General features: G+C 46.0%; 1 protein-coding gene across 3 annotated transcripts in view; it reads left to right on the top strand.

Moving 5' to 3' along the window:
- PLA2G4A (phospholipase A2 group IVA) overlaps nucleotides 1-22,078 on the top strand; it is a 333,250-nt gene that overhangs the window by 275,151 nt on the left and 36,021 nt on the right. For all 3 annotated transcript variants that reach the window (XM_060232389.1, XM_060232388.1, XM_060232390.1), the window contains 4 exons: nucleotides 12,174-12,396; nucleotides 14,063-14,177; nucleotides 19,323-19,460; nucleotides 20,723-20,815. In XM_060232389.1, coding sequence (XP_060088372.1) covers nucleotides 12,174-12,396; nucleotides 14,063-14,177; nucleotides 19,323-19,460; nucleotides 20,723-20,815 — 569 coding nt within the window. The remainder of the gene's footprint in view (nucleotides 1-12,173; nucleotides 12,397-14,062; nucleotides 14,178-19,322; nucleotides 19,461-20,722; nucleotides 20,816-22,078) is intronic.

The following is a 22,078-nucleotide window of genomic DNA, read 5'->3' as shown; positions in this document are numbered from 1 at the left end:
TCTTGCAATAAAGTGTTCTTGGTTGATTCAGAGCTGGTTAAATTCCAGTGAGATGCAATACATAACATGTAGGCAGAGGATCCCTGCTGGGGGGCTGCAACTTTAAGGCAACCTGATACCAGCCTCACCCAGCATAGTATTCTGTCCCAGAAACACAGACCTCAAGGCTCCCATCCTCCAGTTTTATCTATGTTAACATCCTGCCTGATAAAAAGTTCTTGAGAGTTTGAAAGCTTGCACATTGTACTGTGCTACTTTTTGCTGGACTTTAATAAAAGGTATTACATGGCTTTTGTTTTCACACTGAGCATGTAATTAGCAAATGACGTCTTTTGTGTTAAGAACATAAGAGAAGCCATGTTGGATCAGGCCAATGGCCTATCCAGTTCAACACTCTGTGTCACACAGTGGCCCCCCAAAAAGAAAGGAAGTTCACAAGTGGGGCTAGAAGCCCTTCCACTTTGCCCCCCCCCCCCAAACACCAAGAATACAGAGCATCACTGCCCCAGACAGTTCCAATAATATGCTGTGGCTAATAGTCACTGATGGACCTCTGCTCCATATTTTTATCCAAACCCCTCTTGAAGCTGGCTATGCTTGTAGCCGCCACCACCTGTGGCAGTGAATTCCACATGTTAATCACCCTTTGGGTGAAGAAGGTACTTCCTTTTATCTGTTCTAACCCTACGGCTCAGCAATTTCGTTGAATGCCTACGAGTTCTTCTATTGTGAGAAAGGGAGAAAAGTACTTCTTTCTCTCCTTTCTCCATCCCATGCATAATCTTATAAACCTCTATCATGTCACCCCACAGTCGACATTTCTCCAAGCTAAAGAGCCCCAAGCGTTTTAACCTTTCTTCATAGGGAAAGTGTTTCAAACCTTTAATCATTCTCGTTGCCCTTTTCTGGACTTTTTCCAATGCTATAATATCCTTTTTGAGGTGCGGTGACCAGAATTGTACACAGTATTCCAAATGAGACTGCACCATCGATTTATACAGGGGCATTATGGCTGATTTGTTTTCAATTCCCTTCCTAATAATTCCCAGCATGGCGTTGGCCTTTTTTATTGCAATCGCACACTGTCTCGACATTTTCAGTGAGTTATCTACCATGACCCCAAGATCTCACTCTTGGTCAGTCTCTGCCAGTTCACACCCCATCAACTTGTATTTGTAGCTGGGATTTTTGACCCCAATGTGCATTACTTTGCACTTGGCCACATTGAACCTCATCTGCCACGTTGATGTCCACTCACCCAGCCTCAACAGATCCCTTTGGAGTGCCTCACAATCCTCTCTGGTTCTTACTACCCTGAACAATTTAGTGTCATCTGCAAACATAGCCACTTCACTGCTTACTCCCAACTCCAAATCATTTATGAACAAGTTAAGAAGAAGATGAAGATGATATTGGATTTATATCCCGCTCTCCACTCCGAAGAGTCTCAGAGCGGCTCACAATCTCTTTTACCTTCCTCCCCCACAACAGACACCCTGTGAGGTGGGTGGGGCTGGAGAGGGCTCTCACAGCAGCTGCCCTTTCAAGGACAACCCCTGCCAGAGCTATGGCTCACCCAAGGCCATGCTAGCAGGTGCAAATGGAGGAGTGGGGAATCAAACCTGGTTCTCCCAGATAAGAGTCCACACACTTAGCCACTACACCAAACTGGCTCTCTTAAAGAGCATGGGACCCAGTACTGAGTCCTGTGGCACCCCACTGCTTACTGTCTTCCACTGTGACAGTTGCCCATTTATACTCAGTCTCTGTTTCCTATTAATTAGCCAGTTTTTGATCCACAAGAGGACTTGTCCTTTTACTCCATGACTCTCAAGCTTACTAAGGAGCCTTTGATGAGGAACTTTATCAAAAGCTTTCTGGAAGTTAAGGTAAACAACATCTATTGGGTCCCCTTTGTCCACATGTTTGTTCACCCCCTCAAAGAACTGTAACAGGTTACTGAGGCAAGATCTTCCCTTACAGAACCCATACTGAGTCTTCCTCAATAACTTGTGTTCATCAGTGTGCCTACTCATTCTGTCCTTGATAATGGTTTCTACCAACTTTCCTGGTATTGAAGTCAGACTGACAGGCCTGGTTCCTAACAATTTTTAATTTGTCTATCAGTTGTAGGACCTCTCCCGTCACCTCAATTTGACTCAGGTCTTTCAACACCCTTTCCAAAATTAGTGGTTCTGGAGTGGGCAAACACTTATCTTCCACAGTGAAGACAGAAGTAAAAAATTCATTCAGCTTCTCAGCCATTTCCCTATCTTCCTTCAGTAATCCTTTTACCCCTTGGTCATCCAAGGGCCCCACTGTCTCCCTGGCTGGTTTCCTGCTTCTAATATAATTGAAGAAATGTTTATTGTCGGTCTTTATGTTTTTTGCAATATGCTTCTCATAGTCCCTTTTTGCCTGCCTTATCACTGTCACGGCTGGGGCCGGGTCAGGCAAAGTCCAGAGGCAGTCCGAGGTCTGTAGCCAGTAAGCAGGAGGGTCTGAGGCGCCAAATCCAAATCAGTGTACAAGTATCGCAGGTCCGAGGTCCAGAAGCCGAGGTCAGGGAGTCCAGAAGTCAAAAGCCAAAGTCAGGGAGTCAGGAACCAAAGTCAAGCCGGAGTGGATGCTAGGATGTCAGGGAGATGACTAGTTGCTTCCACAAAGCCTCCTCCCAAAGCCCACAACTATATAGCCCTCTGCTGGCTGTTGCCCGTTTGGGCTAATTGCTGGCTCAGGGAGGCAGCCAGGATCCTGTCATAACTCAAGCATCCTTGCTCTTAGGAGGGCCAGAATCCTCTCAGAACTCAGGGCTCAGGGAGCGTCTTGCTTGTGAGCGTGCCGCCCTCCTCCGATCCCTGAGGTCCTGCCGGAGGCGGTCACGCACACGAGCCACCCGAGAGGGCGAGGCAGGGGGGCTGGGATCTTCTCCAGCAGGAGGCAGGGGCACTGGTGCAGGTGGCAGGGGCACAGTTTCCTCGTCAGACTCAACTTCCTCTGCAGGGTCCCCAGCACCCATGTCACTATCCCCCCCCCAGGGCCCCCCTCCGTCGAGGGACCTGGAAGGTCGGGGTGGTCGTTGTGGAACCGGTGCACCAAGTCCGGGGCATGAAGATTGTCCTCAGGCTCCCAAGACCGGTCTTCTGGGCCATATCCCTCCCAGTCCACCAGGTATTGGAGGCCTCCACGATGGTACCGGGAGTCCAGGATCTGGCGCACCTCATATTCTTCCTCGTCATCCACCAACACCGGTGGTGGCGGCGGTGGGCAAGGAGGCCGAGCTGGGTCAGGGGGTGCAGCTGGAACAAGGAGGGAGCGATGGAACACAGGGTGAATGCGGAGGTGGGGTGGCAACTGGAGCCTGAAGGCGACGGGGTTTATTTGGTCCGTGACGGGGTAGGGTCCAATGAACCGCGCATCCAGCTTGTGAGACCGACCAGGCCGGCGCAGGTAGCGAGTTGAGAGCCACACCTGATCCCCTGGCTGGATTGGGGGGCCTTCCTGCCTCTTCCGGTCTGCAGCCAGTTTATAGGCTTCCTTGGCCCGCTGTAGCTGCTCCCGGAGCAAGTCTTGGCTGGCGCGGAGTTCTTGCAGGTAGGCCTCGACGGCGGGGACATTCGTGGGTGGCAGGATCGCCGGGAAGAACCGAGGGTGGTACCCGTAGGTTGCAGCAAACGGGGTCATTTGGGTGGATGAGTGGACCGCGTTGTTGTATGCAAACTCCGCTAGAGGCAACAGACTGGTCCAGTCGTCCTGCTGGTAGCAGGTGTAACAGCGGAGATATTGCTCTAGCGTGGCATTGGTGCGCTCTGTCTGACCATCAGTCTGTGGGTGGTAGGCTGAGGACAGGTGCACTCGAGTACCCAGGCTGGAATGGAGGGCTTGCCAGAACCGAGAGGAGAACTGGGGGCCCCGGTCTGAGATCAGGTGGGCTGGGAGTCCGTGCAGACGAAAGATGTGTTGCAGGTAGAGCTGGGCTGTCTCCTGAGCTGTGGGAAGTTTCGGACACGGAATGAAGTGGGCCATCTTGGTAAATAGGTCGACGACCACCAAGATGCAAGTCTGACCTTTGGATCGTGGGAGTTCTGTAATGAAGTCCATCGAGATGGTGTCCCAGGGTCCTGAGGGTGCGGGCAAGGGCTGTAACAACCCCGAGGGTTTGGCCGGGACGTCTTTGGCCCGCCGACAGACATCACAGGAGCTGACATAGCGGGCAACATCGGAGCGCACTCGTGGCCACCAGAATTCTCGCGTCAGCAAGTGGGTGGTCTTATGCTGTCCAAAGTGCCCGGCGGGTAACGAGTCATGAGTCAGGCGTAGCACTTCTGCCCGCAAGGGCCCGGGCGGCACATAGAGGCGTTCGCGGTGTAGCAAGAGACCGCCTCGAGTCGTGAACTCGGCTGCTGAGTCGTCTTGGAGTGCCTGGAGGTGTTGCTGGACCCACGGATCGTTGGCCTGGCTAGCACGAATGTCCTCCACGAGTGTGGGTGAAGTGGAGGTGGCTGCAAATACTGAGGGCGGCAGGATGGGAGCAGCGGGCGCGGCCTCAGTTGAAGCAGGGGCGTATTCCGGTTTCCGGGACAGCGTGTCTGCCTTCCGGTTCTGGGTATGGGGGATGTAGGAGATCCGGAAGTCAAAGCGAGAGAAGAATAGGGACCACCGGATCTGGCGCTGGTTGAGACGGCGGGTGGTCTGGAGGTGCTCTAGGTTCCGGTGGTCAGTGAGCACTTGAACAGGGTGGCGAGCCCCTTCGAGGTAGTGCCTCCAAACCTCAAAAGCCGCCTTGATCGCGAGCAACTCCCTCTCCCAGATGGTATAGTTCCTTTCCGCAGCCGTGAGCTGGCGCGAGTAATAGGCGCAGGGCTGGAGTGGCTGAGACGGCTCCTCGCGCTGGGACAGCACTGCTCCCAGGGCCACGTTGGAGGCATCAGCTTCCACCATAAAGGGAAGCTGGGGGTCAGGGTATCTCAGGAGTGGCCCGGTGGCAAAACGAGTCTTCAGGGTGGAGAAGGCGTTATCGGCCTCTGGGGACCAGCAGAAGGGTTCTTTGGGGCGGAGTAGTTGAGTCAGGGGTGTTGTCAGGGAGGCATAGGCCGGGATGAATTGCCGATAGTAGTTGGCAAAACCAAGGAATCGCTGCAGGTCTTTGCGATTCTGAGGGGCCTGCCAGGTCAGGACCGCTTCTACTTTTTTCGGGTCCATGAGGATCCCTTGCGGGGACACAATGTGACCGAGGAACTCGACAGAGCGCAGGTCGAAGTCGCACTTCTCCAGCTTGGCGTAGAGGCCATGGGTTCGTAGGCGCTGCAGGACCTGGCGGACGTGCTCGGCGTGCTGGGCAGGATTGCAGGAGTAAATTAGGATGTCATCTAGATATATGATTGCGAAGCGGTCGAGCAGGTCCCGGAATATGTCGTTCATGAACCTCTGGAAGACAGCGGGGGCGTTGGTCAATCCGAAGGGCATCACCAGGTGCTCGTACTGCCCGTACCGGGTCCCAAATGCGGTCTTCCATTCGTCTCCAGGTCGTATGCGCACCAAATTGTACGCTCCACGGAGGTCCAGCTTGGTATAGATTTGGGCCCCCTTTAAGCGATCCAAGAGTTCAGGGATCAGTGGTAGAGGGTACCGGTCGCGGATGGTGATCTTGTTCAGGGCCCGGTAATCATTGCACAGCCGGAGCTCCCCACTTTTCTTCTTCACGAAGAGGACTGGAGCAGACAGGGGAGAGGTTGAGGGTCAGATGAAGCCGCGTTTCAGGTTCTTATCTAGGAAGTCTCGCAGAGCGGCCAACTCAGGCTCCGACATTGGGTACAGACGCCCCACCGGGAGTGGTGCCCCAGGTACCAAGTCAATGGCACAGTCATAGGGCCGGTGAGGGGGAAGCTGATCCGCTCCCGTCTCTTCGAAGACATCGGCGAAATCCGCATACTTCTGAGGGAGCTGAGGACCACCACTCGGGATGCCAGCTGCCAGAGTGGTGGGAGGAGTCAGATGGGGGCATGGGTCTTGGAAACGTAGTTCCTGCTGGGCCCAGTCCACGATGGGGTTGTGCAGCTTCAGCCAGGAAAGGCCCAGAATCAGTGGGAAGCGAGGCATGCGGGCGACATTAAACTGCAGCTGTTCTTGGTGCTGCTGGACGTGGAAGGTGATGGGACAGGTCTCCTGGGTGACAGGCCCAGAACGGAGGAGGCGCCCGTCAATAGCCTCCACCAGCGACGGAGTCTCTTTTGTCTGCACCGGGATCTGGTGCTGTTTTACAAAGGCGGCATCTATAAAACAGTGGGCTGCTCCCGAGTCCAGCATGGCATACACGAACAGCCAGCGTTCGTCAGGCAGACGGAGTTTGACTGGTAGCAGGAACGGGCCCGGGGTATCAGCCTGCTGTTCGGAGGACCCAGCTAGTCGCCCCAGGCTGGGGGGTCCACTTACGCCTGGGGCTGCCCTTTTGGCGGCGGGTGGCGGTGAAGGCCCGGGTATCTGATGCTTAGCAGGGCAGCCAGAGGCATAGTGGCCTGCCGTGCCGCAGTAGAGGCACAGATTCTGTGTGCGGCGTCTGGCCTTTTCCTCTGGGGTCAGGCAGGGTCGAGCAGCTCCAAGCCGCATAGGCTCGTCCTCGGCGCTGGTACGAGCTGAGGATGGGCGAGGAGCCAAGTGGCACGGCGCAGGGAGCTGGCGCCCTCTGGTCTTGGCTTGGCGGCGACTTTCCAGGCGGCCATCGATGCGGAGGCAGAGGGTGATAAGTTGTTGAAGCGTGGGTGGTGGCTCCACCCTGGCCAGTTCATCCAGGACCTCCTCTGCCAACCCCTCGGTAAACTGGTCCATCTGGGCAGCCTCATTCCACGCCAAGTCTTGGGCCAGGAGCTTGAATTCGGTGGCATACTGAGCCACCGAGGATTTGCCTTGTTTCAGTGCCCTGATCTTCCGGTGGGCTGTGGCTGCTTGGACTGGGCTAGAGAAAGCAGCAGACAGGTGGGCCTCAAACCCTTGGTAATTAGTTAGTAGGGGAGAGGATGCGACCAGCAAGGGTGTGGCCCATTTGGCCGCCTGCCCCTTTAACAGCCTGATGATGAAACACACCTTTGTCTTGTCATTGAGGAAGTCCCGTGCTCTCAGTTCAAAGTACAGCCGACACTGTGCTAGGAAGGCAGGAAATTCTTCCACGGCACCCCCAAATCTGTCAGGTGGGGAAACTGGGCACTTGGCTGGAGCACTGGCCGCAGGTTGTTGCTGCAAGTGCACTACTGCCTGTGTTAGCTGCTGTACCTGGGCTTGGAGCGCAGCCAGTAGTTCTGTGGTTTCACTTGCTTCAGCATCCATCCTGTGGAGTGGGTGTTTGTCGGGTGGAAGCAATCTGTCACGGCTGGGGCCGGGTCAGGCAAAGTCCAGAGGCAGTCCAAGGTCTGTAGCCAGTAAGCAGGAGGGTCTGAGGCACCAAATCCAAATCAGTGTACAAGTATCGCAGGTCCGAGGTCCAGAAGCCGAGGTCAGGGAGTCCAGAAGTCAAAAGCCAAAGTCAGGGAGTCAGGAACCAAAGTCAAGCCAGAGTGGATGCTAGGATGTCAGGGAGATGACTAGTTGCTTCCACAAAGCCTCCTCCCAAAGCCCACAACTATATAGCCCTCTGCTGGCTGTTGCCCGTTTGGGCTAATTGCTGGCTCAGGGAGGCATCAGGATCCTGTCATAACTCAAGCATCCTTGCTCTTAGGAGGGCCAGAATCCTCTCAGAACTCAGGGCTCAGGGAGCGTCTTGCTTGTGAGCGTGCCGCCCTCCTCCGATCCCTGAGGTCCTGCCGGAGGCGGTCACGCACACGAGCCACCCGAGAGGGCGAGGCAGGGGGACTGGGATCTTCTCCAGCAGGAGGCAGGGGCACTGGTGCAGGTGGCAGGGGCACAGTTTCCTCGTCAGACTCAACTTCCTCTGCAGGGTCCCCAGCACCCATGACAATCACAGTCTTGCATTTGTTTTACCACAGCCTGTGTTCCCTTTTATTAATCTCACTTGGACTAGCTTTCCGCTGCTTAAAGGAATCCTTCTTACTTTTTACAGCTTCTGTAACTTTGTGCCTACTCGTTCTGTCCTTGATAATGGTTTCTACCAACTTTCCCGGTATTAAAGTCAGACTGATTGACCTGTAATTTCCTGGATCTCCTCTGGAACCCTTTTTAAAGATGGGGGTGACATTTGCTACCTTCCAGTCCTCAGGAATGGAGGCAGATTTCAATGAAAGATTACATATTTTTGTCAGGAGATCCACAAGTTCACTATGCAGGCCTTTTCTTATACCTGTTTGTGCCTTTCCTAACTTGTGATATGTATTTTATCTGAGCTTCTAGGATTGTAGTTTTAAATAGCCTCCAAGCTTCCCCAAGGTTTTTGACTGCATTTACCTTTCCTTTCAGTTTGCTCTTCACATGCCTCCTCATCTCAGAGAATTTACCCCTTGTAAAGTTAAATGTGGTTGTGCTGGTCTTTTGGGGCAACTCCCTGTTTATACAAATGGTGAAATCAATCACTGCTCCCAAGTGGTGCAGTCACTTTTACATCTCTCACTAGATCTTGGGCATTACTTAGGACCAAATCCAGGATCGCCCCGCCCCTGGTAGGTTCTGTGACCATCTGCTCCATAGCACAGTCATTGAAAGCGTCTAGAAACTCAGTTTCTTTCTCTCAACCAGAACACATATTGACCCAATCAGTCTGCGGGTAGTTAAAATCACCTATTATGACAAAGTTTTTACGTTTAGCCGCTATCTTTAATCCTTCCATCATATTATAATCGTCCTCTATATTTGGATTTGGTGGGCGATAACAAACTCCCATAGTTAAATTTCCTTTGTGGTAAGAGGTGTACAGTTTCTGAACATGAAGGATCTATTTAAAGTTGGGATGTTTAGTCATGGATCACTCACGTTAATGTATCTAATTTTTACAAATTTCTCCACCCTATATAATCTGGGAGCACTAAGGGTGGGGAAATCACTAAGGGTGCAGAAATCAACTTAGCACCAATGGAGGCTTGGGGGCAGAAAGCTGCCATAGCAGGCAACCTGTCCCCCAGTCTATTTTGTCTGCGGGATTTGTGGAAGCAGCTGGTGTTATTTTTTGGAAGCAGAGCATTGAAGTGATATTGTAAAGGAATGCAAATGGAAGTGTGGCCGACATGGTGTGGCATATCCAGGATATTGTTTGGTTTGCCCCCCAAGTCGGAATAAAGAGTCGGACACAAGGTATTGATATAACTAAGGACCACTTTATTAAGTATAAAAATAAACGAGTAGGGCAAATCAGAACTGCGGCCTGGTCAGGGCCAGGGGTCTCAACAGACCGCTCCCCTGCCATTAGCAGGCGAGAGATCCAGCCCCCAGCTGGAGCTGTGTGGCACAGCCCCCCCAGACCCCCCAGGCCCCCCAGGAAGGAGGCAAGCTCCAGAGGACCCAAGCACCAGACACACATCTCAATGGAAGGCACCCTCCAGTCGAACCTCAAAGGAGGGTCTGCATTCTTCCAACCCAGGTTATCATACCCAAAGGTTGATCCTGCCAGACCCCTAAACCCCCAAGAGGGGATGCTTTCTGGTCCTCCCCTAGCCACACAATACCATGAGCACAGTAAAAACCTGCCAAACTAAAGTGACCAACCTATATAACAGCACCTCCCTATAGCCAAATCCACAATCCATTGACCTGTTGTGTAGGGTAGGTGAAAAAACACCCCAGCAAACTGCCAATCAGCTGGGGAGCAAAAAATTCCTACCTGGCCCCCCAAGATTATGAGGCAACCAGCACTTGCCTACACTACAAACAGGGTGGGAGGGAGGGCCAATCAACAGCCAGCGACTGAGGAAGGGGGCGGATGGTGCTACCGTTACTGCAGCAAGCCCCATCCTCTCAAAAACGTGCCCAAACGGGCCTTCAAAGTCCTCCCTTCACCTACCAGGGAGGCAAAGACGTCCTAGCAGCCAGGCAGCATTGCTGCTGGCTGCTAGATATGGATAATATTTATGAGGCTGATGTGCTTCTTGATACAAAAAACCCCTACTTGTTTATAGTAGACAGGAATTTGTGTGTGAGTGTTGATGTGACCTAAGAGCTCTAGCTTTCAGTGTTGCTCAGGGGTGGAATTCTAGCATATTATTTGCATATTAGGCCACACCTTCTGATGTAGCCAATCCTCCAAGAGCTTACAAAAAAGAACCTTGTAAGCTCTTGGAGGATTGGCTACGACGGGGGTATGGCCTAATATGCAAAGGAGCTCCTTCTAGAATTCCACCCCTGATGTTGTTACCATGGATGAAGACACATACTGTGATTTTAACAGCTGTGCCTCAGCTATCGAATACCCTCCATGTAGATATTCTGCTGATGGCACTTGTGCTAAGTTTCCAGCACTAGCAAAAGACTTGCTTATTTATGCAGGGATTGATTATTATTGACTGTTTTAAATGTTATTTTAATAATTCCTTATTGTTTATATTGTTTCTAATTGTATGTAACCTATCTCAAGAGTGGCTCTATTGGAGAGAATGGAATTTAAATATTCAATAAATAATATGTGTATAGTATGAAAGTAGGGGTGTCAGATGTTTGGCCCATGGGATGGATCCACCCTCCCCACAGGGCTTGTATGTGGCCCACAAACAACTGGCTATCACCAACATCCTTCTCCCTCTCTCTTGCTTTCTTTTGCATCTCAGCTTGCTTTGTCAGGCTCTCTCAATTGCACAGGAGCTGCAGAGCGTAGCCTGTCTTCCCTCTACTGGATGAGGCTCCTCCTCTCTTCCTCCCCTGGGAAGGAAGAGAGGGGGAGGGAGAGAAAGAGCAAGAGCTTACTTTGCCCAGTTCTCTCAGTTGCTTAAGAGAGGTACAAAGAAAGCACCTTTAAGAAGTTTTATTCAAGGTATGAGCTTTTTGCCTTGAGAGCGAGCGAGAGCGTTTTGTTGGACTCATTATGCCAGGGCATTCCTGAGCGCAACGGGGTTCCCCTCCTCTTTTTCACTATATTCACAGGATGGCAGTCAGTATAATTACATATAAAAGAATATACAGTGGCGAACATTAATTTTTAAAATAAATCTATCATTATAGCAAATAAACATAAAATTCTGCCTTTGGCGGGGGGGGGGTATTTTTTTAAATCAGCATAAGCAATAAAGTACATACCTACTTCCAAAAAGATATTTATCATTTTCAAACCCCTTGCTACCATTGCTTGGTTCATGAATTTCCAGGAATATCTAATTCCTTCTTGTCTTTGGGTCCTTTCAAACAGCATCTGTAATCTGTTTTAGCTGCTGGCCATGAACAGATTTTTTGTGAATTTCTGTTTTGGCTTCTGGCAATTCAGTGCTATGCTGATATCATTGAGATGCTTGCAGCTGTCACTGAATTGCTATATTGGCCCAGTGCTATAGTGCAAAAGTTAAAATGCCTCTCCCCCCAGTTGCAATAAAACATTCTGGAAAAAGGGCAGTGGGTTGGGGGAATGGCAAGTTTTAAGATGGGCAGAGCAGTTCAGACACCTTATAAACAAATTTAAATATGCTGTCTTAAACTTTCATTCTCTTGTCACTTTGCAATGGATTGGGCCAGCAACACATAACCAATATAAAACAGCAATGTAATGTGGGGAGGAGGTACTCAATAGGAGTTGAAAACAGCAAGAAATATGAATGTCTGGTATGGTCCTATCTGGGCATTCTTGATTCTCAGGAACTTTTGCTGAATAGGGCTCCTTCATTTGCCTAAAGTGATTTTGATTTTCTGTTGGTGGGGTGGACTGGAGGAAAAACAGCCATGGAAAAAGGGTCTTGTTCCCTCTGAAGGAGGAATGGATGAGGAAAGACAATGCCAGCCAGCCTTGTACCACACAGAATGGTGCTAAGTGTGTCCTTTGTGTGGAGTGGGGTTTTGGGCTCCCTGTGGTGGATCATGCTTGCCCTTTTTAAGGCAAGGACTGCCTCTTTCTTGGTTGAATGGTACTCCCAGGCCACTGGCCCACTAGGACTTTGCACCATGGTTTTAATGGTCATTCCAACCCCCCCCCCCACACACACACCTGTTGGAAAGGCTAAGCAGACTCTAACATGAAGCTTTGATACATATCTGTTGACATTTTGGGAACCTTTAATGTCCCCTGAGAGACTTTTATTACTGTGATGTTGTTTTGATAGGTACATGTCAACGTTATATTCTCACCCGGATTTCCCAGTGAAAGGACCAAAGGAGATAAATGAAGAATTGATGAATAGTGTCAGTCACAATCCGTTAAAGCTGCTTACTCCTCAGAAAGTCAAGCGGTACATTGAAGCATTATGGAAAAAGAAGAGTTCTGGCCAGCCTGTTACGTTTACAGATATCTTTGGAATGTTGATCGGAGAAACACTCATACACAATGTAATTTTTGTTTGAATACTTGTCACTTTTGATGATAGGAACAAAGACCCTCTTTTTGTTTGTTTTACATCCATGAATTCAAGGTTCTGAATTCATCATTCTTGGTCTGGCCTTGCCATTTTGTTTCATTGTTTCTCTCAAATGAATTCTACAGATTCTGTAATCATGATATTGTCTAGTCTGAATGTGGGTTGTTTCATGTTTCTGTGAGGTTTTTAATGTTGCAAGCCGCCCGGAGCCCGCTTGCAGGATAGGGCAGGGTATAAATTGAAAAAATTAAATTAAATTAAATATAAACTGGTATGAGTTGGCCAACCATTATGCTGCATATATCAGTTACTTCTTGACCATGGTTACCCACAAACTAGTTCTGCGAGATTTAAGAAGGAATATTCTAGTTCAGGCCAATTTGCATTGAGGCCAATTTACATAACTTAGTATCTGCTTAACTTAATTTACATAACTTAAAATCTACTTAATGTACAGACTTAGTATCATTTGAGGCTAATTTACATAGCAATATATGCTGACATCCAAGATTCAAGCATGTGTGGTTCGTATATTACTGCACGTGCAGCTGTAATAGACTTTCAAACAAGTATATGGTTGCTTATATCCTGCTTCCTTTTTGCATAGATGAAAGGCACTTCCATAATCAGAGGAAAGGGAGGCCAGTTTCTGCCAATTTTCCCTTGCCTGCTGCTGGCCTTCACTTTGCCCAATATGCTATTCAGAGACCCATAGGAACAACATTTAGGAGGCAGAGGACTTAGTGACTTAGTGAGTGACACTAGAAGGGGAAATGAGGAACTTCTGCTCCACAAGCTCTGTTGCATTTCCAGGCCCCCTAGGACAGGGGTGGCCAACAGTAGCTCTCCAGATGTTTTTTGCCTACAACTCCCATCAGCCCCAGCCAGCATGACCAATGGCTGGGGCTGATGGGAGTTGTAGGCAAAAAAATATCTGGAGAGCTACTGTTGGCCACCCCTGCCCTAGGATACACATCATTGTAATTCACTGAATTACAGAGACTTGCAGAAGGGTATGGATACATCTAGACCAGCATACTTCTTTGCCCAACAATTTGTCCATACAGAATGCTTTTCAAGTCTATCCTGATACTTTTCAAGTCTATCCTGATCCTCAATAGGTATCCTTAGATCCTTTAGTATTGTCTACTTTATTATTATTATTAAATTTTATTTGTATCCCGCCCTCCCCGACTAGGCAGGCTCAGGGCGGCTAACAGCATTCAAGACAGAAGACCTCACAATTCAATCCGATCTATGCTATGCTAGTGTGTTTGTGTATTCCAGACGCTTGCTCATGCTTAGAGAGAGTGAGAAAGATCTCACAACATAGTTTAGCCATTCAGGTAGGGTAGCCATGTTGGTCTGAAGCAACAGAACAAAGTTTTAGTCCAATGACGCCTTTATGACCAAAAAAGTTTGATTTTGGGTATAAGCTTTCATGTGCATTTGGAATTATACCCAGAATTAAACTTCGTTGGTCTTAAAAGTGCCATTAGTTTAGACATTGTTAAGGATGATCATGTCAAAAATTCTGTTGCCTTTTGCTGCATTGAATGAACTCACGAAACCTTCAGAATACTAGCTGGATCTTCAACTCCAGTTTTTACATTCCTTCTGCTCATTCTTTCCTTTAGAGGATGCACACCACTTTGAGTGATATGAAAGAGAAAGTCAATAAGGCACAGTCTGCTCTTCCACTCTTTACATGCCTCCATGTTAAACCTGATGTATCGGAACTGATGTTTGCTGGTAGGTGGTGGTCTTAAGTTCTTTTAGCTGTTTTATGGTAGCCTGTGTTATGTTAAAACAGTGTGTTAATATCCATACCTTCATTCAAGTATCAGAGGGTCATGAGTATCAGAGTACCATGGGTACTGTCATTTTTAAGTGATTTGAAAATGCCACACATGGTGGGCTGAGGTACTCTTGTCCCCCTGCTTTTTGAAATGTCAAAATGACTTCACTGCTCCCTTCCCTGCAATTGCTTTAGCACTTTAAAAGGTACCAAAGAGCGGCTTGATCCACTCATTGGGTCCTTGTGGCATTTTGAAATTGCTTTCAAATGACTGTGCAATCCATGTAACAGACAGTCAGTGGCCTGTCACATCTAGTAAGGCACTGAATAAGCTGTGTTGCAAACATTTCTAGCTTCTGAACATGTGATTCTATCTTGGATTAGCCAAACCACTATGGATTGATGATCTGATGATTGTGTTATCCAACAGAATGATGTTCATGTATCTGTATTTGTGTACTCTAGCACCCACACACTGATAATATTGGCTGGAACTGAATTGCAAGAGTTTTTATGCAGATTTATGAAATTACTTGGGATCTGTAAGAAGTGTTCCTCATCTATCTATTTCTCTCTCTCTCTTTCTATATATATAAATATATATGTGTATGTAAATTGCCTCGAGTGATAGAAAATTGGTGAATACATATTTAAATAGGTAAATACACAGACGCACACACTTATTTAAATATGTTATTTGCCAATTTTCTGCCACCCATGTCAATTTACAAAAATCTGACCTGCAGGCAACAAAACTAAAATTGGAAACAAATACCAACCTGCTCTCCAGGGCCTCCCTCCTTATAATTAGCAGCCAAATGTCTACTTGAAAAGAACAACTTTACAATTCCCTCAGAAAACAGACCGTGTAGGAGACTTCCATACCTCCTCAGAAAGGATACTCCATAGTAAACTTTGGTAGAGCTGCTACCAAACATAGTGACCCATGCTGTGGCCAATCATGTGACCTACAGGGAAAGGTTTTCTCTCAGTTTTGTTCAGCCCACAGCACATAAACTGCATGTCACAGCTTGCATCTTTTTCTTAGAGACTGCCAGTGTGCACCAGCATCTGTGTATATTGATTTTAGCAGTGTGAAAAGAAATCTTCATATGATTGGTATGTTCTTTAGAAATCCTTTCTGTGCTCCTCTAATTGATGGGCATGTGTGTTGGTATGCATCTGTAATTTATGGGGGAGTCTTGAAGTGAAAAGAGTTGAAAGCTTCACTTAACATGCCCCAATTGTGACATTAATTTTCCAAGTTAAACTGGATGGCAGATAGAGTGGTAGGTGAGACAGAGCGAACCCTGGAATGATAAGAGAACAGAATGAGGAAAATCTGCTCATCCGCAGCAATTACCCTGAGATAACCACCTGAGATAACCAATGAGGACATTTATGGTTCTATGATGTAATGAGTGTCTTGACTTTTTTTGTTGGAGTATTTGGTGGTGGGGGAGCTACAGATCTCACTGAGAAGATATACATTGAACAGGTGTACACGCACAGTTGGGTTCCCATCAGTAAAAGCTGGACCAATCACTTGCTGGGATGGTGGGCAATTTTGGTTCCATTGCATGGCTATTCTCAATTCAGCATATAATTTGTCCCTTTCAGGACTTTTTTTTGTAGAAAAAGCCCAGCAGGAACTCATTTGCATATTAGGCCACACCTCCTGATGCCAAGCCAGCTGGAATTGTGTTTCTGTGCGGTCCTGCTCAAAAAAAGCCCTGGTCCCTTTTAAACAAAGGTCAGCCATTTAGTTATGCTGTAGGGAGTGGAGGAGGGTTTTGGGGGGTATCATAGAATGGGAACTAAACCTTAGCTCAGATCCTGCTATTAATTTCTGTGTAGGGGATTCTTGCTGATTTCCCCCTCCTGTTGCAGACCTCTGATTTTACACACACCTTCCATTCCTTTGGTTCCCCTGTTTCCCAGAAACACCATTTGGGGCTTCAGCAGGAGTAAGGATGAAGAAAATTTGCACTCTGTCATAGAAATCCTTCTGTTGAGAAAGGTTTTTGGCAGGATCTAAGACCTTCCCTTACTTCTGGTGATCAATTGTCTCTAGTGAGTGTTAGACTTGCTTCTCCTTAACAGTGGCCAAGATTTCAGTATTCAGTGGGAATTAGTGGGAATTTAATAAATAAATATCTCTTTCTGTGTTTCATTTCTTACTATGATGATGATAATATTGGATTTATATCCCACCCTATAGTCTGAATCTCAGAGTCTCACCGTGGTCACAGTCTCCTCTTCCTTCCCCCACCCCCACAACAGACACCCTGTGAGGTAGGTGGGTCTGAGAGAGCTTTTTACAGCAGCTGCCCTTTCAAGGACAACTCCTGTGAAAGCTATGGCTGACCCAAGGCCATTCCAGCAGTTGCATGTGGAGGAGTGGGGAATCAAACCTGGTTCTCCCAGATAAGAGTCCACGCACTTAACCACTACATCAAACTGGCTATGACCCTGGATTGTGATAGAATTCTAGGAAATTACTCTTTTTTATTTTAACATTGTATTTATCAGCATTCTGACTTCTTGCTTCTTTGGTTTGTTCCATCCAAATTACAGCAGAGATTAGTTTGTATATATAGATATCAGCCATTTTGAAGTTTTCACTTCCTTCCTGTATGTCCCATATGGTATATTCAAGGTCCATGTTTCTTTCTCTCCCTCTTAGATTAAATACCCTGTATTGAAAAAAACAGGTCTCTTGCCAGTATCTGAGGATTTTTAGGTGATATCTGGTTATGTTCCTTGTTGATTTCATTGGACAGCTCAAATGACAGTTCTTCAGAAAGTTAGGATAAGAGATTTTAGGCCGGTGGCTAACCATTTTCACAGCTGAGGCACTTTAAGTTCACATTATCTATAGTATTTGTTATTCAAGCTGGTGCCGGTCATGCCTAAAACTGTAAGTAATTATTATGAACCAAACATAATTAAGATGATTAGGGTTTGTAGAATCTTTTGGGCTCAAGTGCTGTATTCTACTGGAGAAAGTTTTCCATCCAGACATTTCATTCTCAGCTGCGGAGAACATCCTCAGTGGCGTTGCATCCGGAGCAGGCGCTCTGACCTTCTTTGCTGCTGTGCATTGAGTGGGGCCAGGGCAATAATTAAGATGATTGGTTTCTGGAGAGCATTCATTGAGTCATAGTGTTCAAAATAAAAATACATAAATTGTTGACTAGAACTATCCAGCAGCACCTGATGTAGCAAAGGGATGTAAAATTAAGCTCTTCGTCAAGACTTGTTCACAGGTGGTAGAGCTAGAATTCATACAGCCCTTTTTTACTGTAGATTTGCTTTTTTTTTTTAAACACACTGTGTGGGTGGCTTGTTCTGGCATAAACAGTTTGCTGCAAAGGCTTCCCATAAAACTGTGCTCACCATTAGAACAGTGCAAAAAGACTGTGAAGGGAAATGCCAAAAGGGTGGAGATAAGTTGGGAAAATATCAGAAATAGCTGGCTTTTTCAAGCAAAAACCTGGCTGAAGATATAGAAGAAGGAAGAAGAGGAAAACACTGTAGCACTGGCCCTATGCAAATACTTTAGCATGGTTTGTTTTTCTTAACTATGGTCTCAATACCCAAGTCTGGTGCAGGGGACCTTTTTGGCCTAAGTGTACCATACATAACCTATGAAGATAATGGTTTTTTTCCCTACTTCAATTTATGTTTTAATAGTTTCTCTGCTACCAGGTGTTGTCATAGGAAACTTTCCTAGTTTTTTTTTTTTAAGCTGTTTAGAGCCTACCCACTTGTAACTTGGGCAACAAACTTAATAGCTGAAAAACTGCTTTGTGGGTAGAACTCCTGTCTGCAGAAATGCTCTGGTAGATCCAAATCATGGTCCCCTTAGAGGGGACTGTTTCTTTGAATGCCATTTTATCCACTTTTTAATCTGCAAGATTTAACGTGGCAGCATTACTGCATTGCCACTTGCTTTCCAACATATTTCTTTTTGGAGGCTTTAATGGATTCTGAGCCAGTTCAAATATTATGGCTCCATACAAATCCTGCTAAAAGAATGTTTTTTGGCATGGCATCTACTTCCACAAATCAAGCCAAAGCGTTTGTAAATTGTGTTCCATCTGAATAGGCATGATTTTGCTTGGAATCTATTCCAGATGTTTCTGGTTGCCAGTAAGTGTGGGGGGGGGGGTTGCCAGTGGACTTCACATACAGATATAATGTTTCAACTAGCCCTAAAAGGAAATCAGTCTAGGCAAAAAAATAAGAAGAAAGTTGGTTTTGTTTAACTATAACTTACATAATGGGAGTACCATACTCATAACTGTTATTAGCCCCCTGCTGAGTGTTTGGTCTTCTGTCTGTTTATATATTTTTATTATTGTATATATACTTTATTTTAAATGTTTTTAATGTTTGATGTTTTGCCACTTTGGGGGCCCTATTTGGGTGGAAAGGCAGTATTGAACTGTTTTAGATAATTAAAATAAAATGTCACTCAATAAAGAGCTTTTTGTTTTGCTTCTTCTACCAGTACATGATGGAATCTGAATTAACTGGCAAAATGTTCATTCTTTTGTGATTCATTGTGGACTTTTATTATGTAGCTGTGCTTCTGGAAGTGTTTTTTTCTCTGTTGTCTTCAATGAAAAGCCAAGTCATCCGTGAATGTTTTCACATAATGGACATGATCCAGTCCACCACAGGGATAGTGCCAGTGCATGGAGAATCTCAGCAGAGCTTTGTTTTCCCCACTTGCCCTGTTTACATGTAAATGCAGGCAACCAAAGATGACCAGTGGAAGAATGGGCAATTAATTGCATGCATGCCTCCAGTCTTATTTATGGCTCTGCTTGAGGAAAGATTCTTGTGCAACTAATATCAAAAGGAGAGAGAGGATGTATGAATATATAAGCGGCATGTAAAGGTTTCCTGTTTCCCCTGGTGACTCCTTATGCTGCTGCATGCACACCTTTGTAGGTACATAGATGGTGGATGGGAAGGAGTCAATTGTCTGTCAAGCCTTTAAGAATCCTCTGTTCATGGGGGTGTTGTTTGAATTTTTGGGGGTTATGTTCTAAGTAATGTTCTTTCTTTTCTTGCTTGCTTCTGCGCAGATTGGGTGGAATTCAGTCCCTATGAAATTGGGATGGCAAAATATGGCACCTTTATGCCTCCCAATTTGTTTGGCAGCAAATTTTTTATGGGAACGGAAGTGAAAAGATACACAGAAAACCCCTTACATTTCCTAATGGGTAAGTAATTGACTGTCAGAAACACACACACCTCAGCCGTGAACAGTGAGCAACCTTCAAACCTTCCCCTGCTTGCTATTCAGTATTTGCGGTACTGCTTGTTTATTTCTGAAAGCATTATAATAAAAGGAAACATAATCTACTTCCTAAGTTCTCCAAGTATCTCATAACAGATAAACCAGTATTGTCTTCACACATAATGGACATAATGGATATGTGTGTGTTAAGCTTGAGGTTTGCAACAGGTTTCCTTGAGGTTTGCAACAGGTAGCCACGGCTAGCCCCGTGTGCAACTGGCCTTTGCTTTTCCACACCAGTGAATCAAGTCTCATTTTATTGTCAGGTCAGCGGGAGAGTATTATCCAGTGGAAAACCTGAACTAGATTCTTTAGGAATGTAGTCAGGGATCATAACCATACAGACACTGTGCCTCTTATTCATCAATACTGAGAGTCAGTCTAGATAGCAGGTCACCGAGGTGAATTTCCCACTCTCCTAATATATCATCTGTGTAAACTGGAGTAATGGATAGATGGCTTGCTTATGCCTAGTTGGCATCAGTGGCTAGTATAAATGACAAAAAAAAAGGAGAGGGGATATGGTTACCTAGTCTTTTCTCAGTTGAAATCTCCCCCTCTCTCTTTTTTGTTCATTTTATCAGTGGCTAGTGTCTGCAGTGGTGAGAACCTCACTTTGTGATATCCTTGACCCACCCAATAAAATCAAATAGATACATATACCTGCAAGTTAAAGCAGTCAAGTAAAACAGACTGCAAGTTAAAGCAGTCAAGAAAAATTTGCCTAAGCCCATGAAAATTCAACTTCAGCTCTGAATCTTTACACATCTTTGAATGAAATGATCTTTCTCTCAAAACAATTTACAGTGCAGTCCTAAGTAGAGTTATACCCTTCTATGCGCATCGACTTCAGTTTTCTATCAGTATATGAATACAACCTGCCTTGTTTTGCAAAGAGCCTGCTGAAATTATGGATGAAAATCTTATCCCTTGATGTTTGAGCTGCCAGAAAGTCTCACTTGTACTTAGAAAATATAATTCCAAGATTGAATTAATCATAGATGAACAAATATAGGTCCAGAATAATGATAATCCGTTGTTTTGGGATGGTCTTTATTGAAGCGGAAATATCCTTGGTGAAGTTGAAATGAATGATAAAATATCACCTACATGCAGTATTTGGTGTGTTTTAATTGATAATTAATAATAAACTCTTTAAATTAATGGATATTTTATTTTATTCAGGTATCTGGGGAAGTGCATTTGCTATACTATTCAACAGAGTCCTTGGAGTTTCCAATTCTCAAAATAAAGGACCCACAATGGAAGAAGAACTAGGTATTTTTTTGTTTTACAAAAGCTGACCTGCAACAGTTGTTTTGCTTTTTTAAATTCAGTTGTCCCTCCTCCTCTATATTTTATGGTAAGGGGGCATGATAGATTTTTTTAAAAAACAAGGATCTAGTCCTCAGATACGTTCATTATAAAACCCACTAGCTTGACATGGTCAGAGTCTTTCATGATAGGGCATCTGTGAAAATCTGCCATAAAGGACTGCAGTTGGCAAGATATAAAAGCTTGCGAGCATAACAGCTCTGCAAGCTTGTGGGGATCTAAGATGCAAAAAAAAAAAAAAAATAGGCAGGTGGGCCCCATAATGAGTCACTGTAAAGGTAAAGGTAATCTCCTCTGCAAGCACCAGTCATTTCTGACTCTAGGGTGATGTCACATCACAATGTTTTCACAGCAGACTTTTTATGGGATGGTTTGCCATTGCCTTCCCCAGTTATCTACACTTCCCCCCCCCCCCCAGCAAACTGGGTACTCATTTTAAAGACCTCAGAAGGATGGAAGGCTGAGTCAACCTTGAGCCGGCTACCTGAACCCAGCTTCCGCCGGGATCAAACTCAGGTCATGAGCAGAGAGCTTGGACTGCAGTACTGCAGTTTACCACTGCACCATGGGGCTCCTAATCAGGCACTATACCTAGTGTCAAAAGGGAGCAGGTCCTATTTGCTAGTGCATACAAGGTCTGTCTGTCAATATCAATTAGTCTCTGGCTTGTTGTTTCCTGAGCATACAAGTAGAATTGACATGATTTTATTTTATTTTTTTTGTAAAATCAGGTGTGACAAATTACTTGAAATAGAGTCAGACTGCATAGAATGTACATAGCTAGGATATTCTAGAAAGTGAATGCGCAGCCAGGACTTCAGAGTCTGGAGCCAGGCTCTAGTTTCTAAGAGCCCGTTCTCTAAACACATGGTTGTATATCTTATGGAATTTGGGACACACAGAACACAGTGAAAGAAGTGTGCTTGGACCTTCTGAACATGCTGTTTGAATGCACTAATTCAGATGGGGAGCCCATAAAGTAACTGAGCTATTGATTTTGTGTTAAATATATAGATGGCAGTAGGGACATATTGGTCTCTGTTAGCATAAAAAAAAGGGTACCACTCACTGCATTTAGCCAAGTTGAATGCATAATTTCAAGTGATACGTCCATCTGTTGTTAAGTTAACATTCAAGTATCTATAGGTTTTTTTTTTCTTGTTCTATACAGTTACTCTTAACTTTTCAAGAGATAAATTTCCAGGT

This window comes from Heteronotia binoei, chromosome 2 (assembly GCF_032191835.1).
Source record: "Heteronotia binoei isolate CCM8104 ecotype False Entrance Well chromosome 2, APGP_CSIRO_Hbin_v1, whole genome shotgun sequence".
Classification (NCBI taxonomy): domain Eukaryota; kingdom Metazoa; phylum Chordata; class Lepidosauria; order Squamata; family Gekkonidae; genus Heteronotia; species Heteronotia binoei.
The sequence above is the reverse complement of the archived record's forward strand: the minus strand, read 5'-3'. Positions and strand labels throughout refer to the sequence as shown.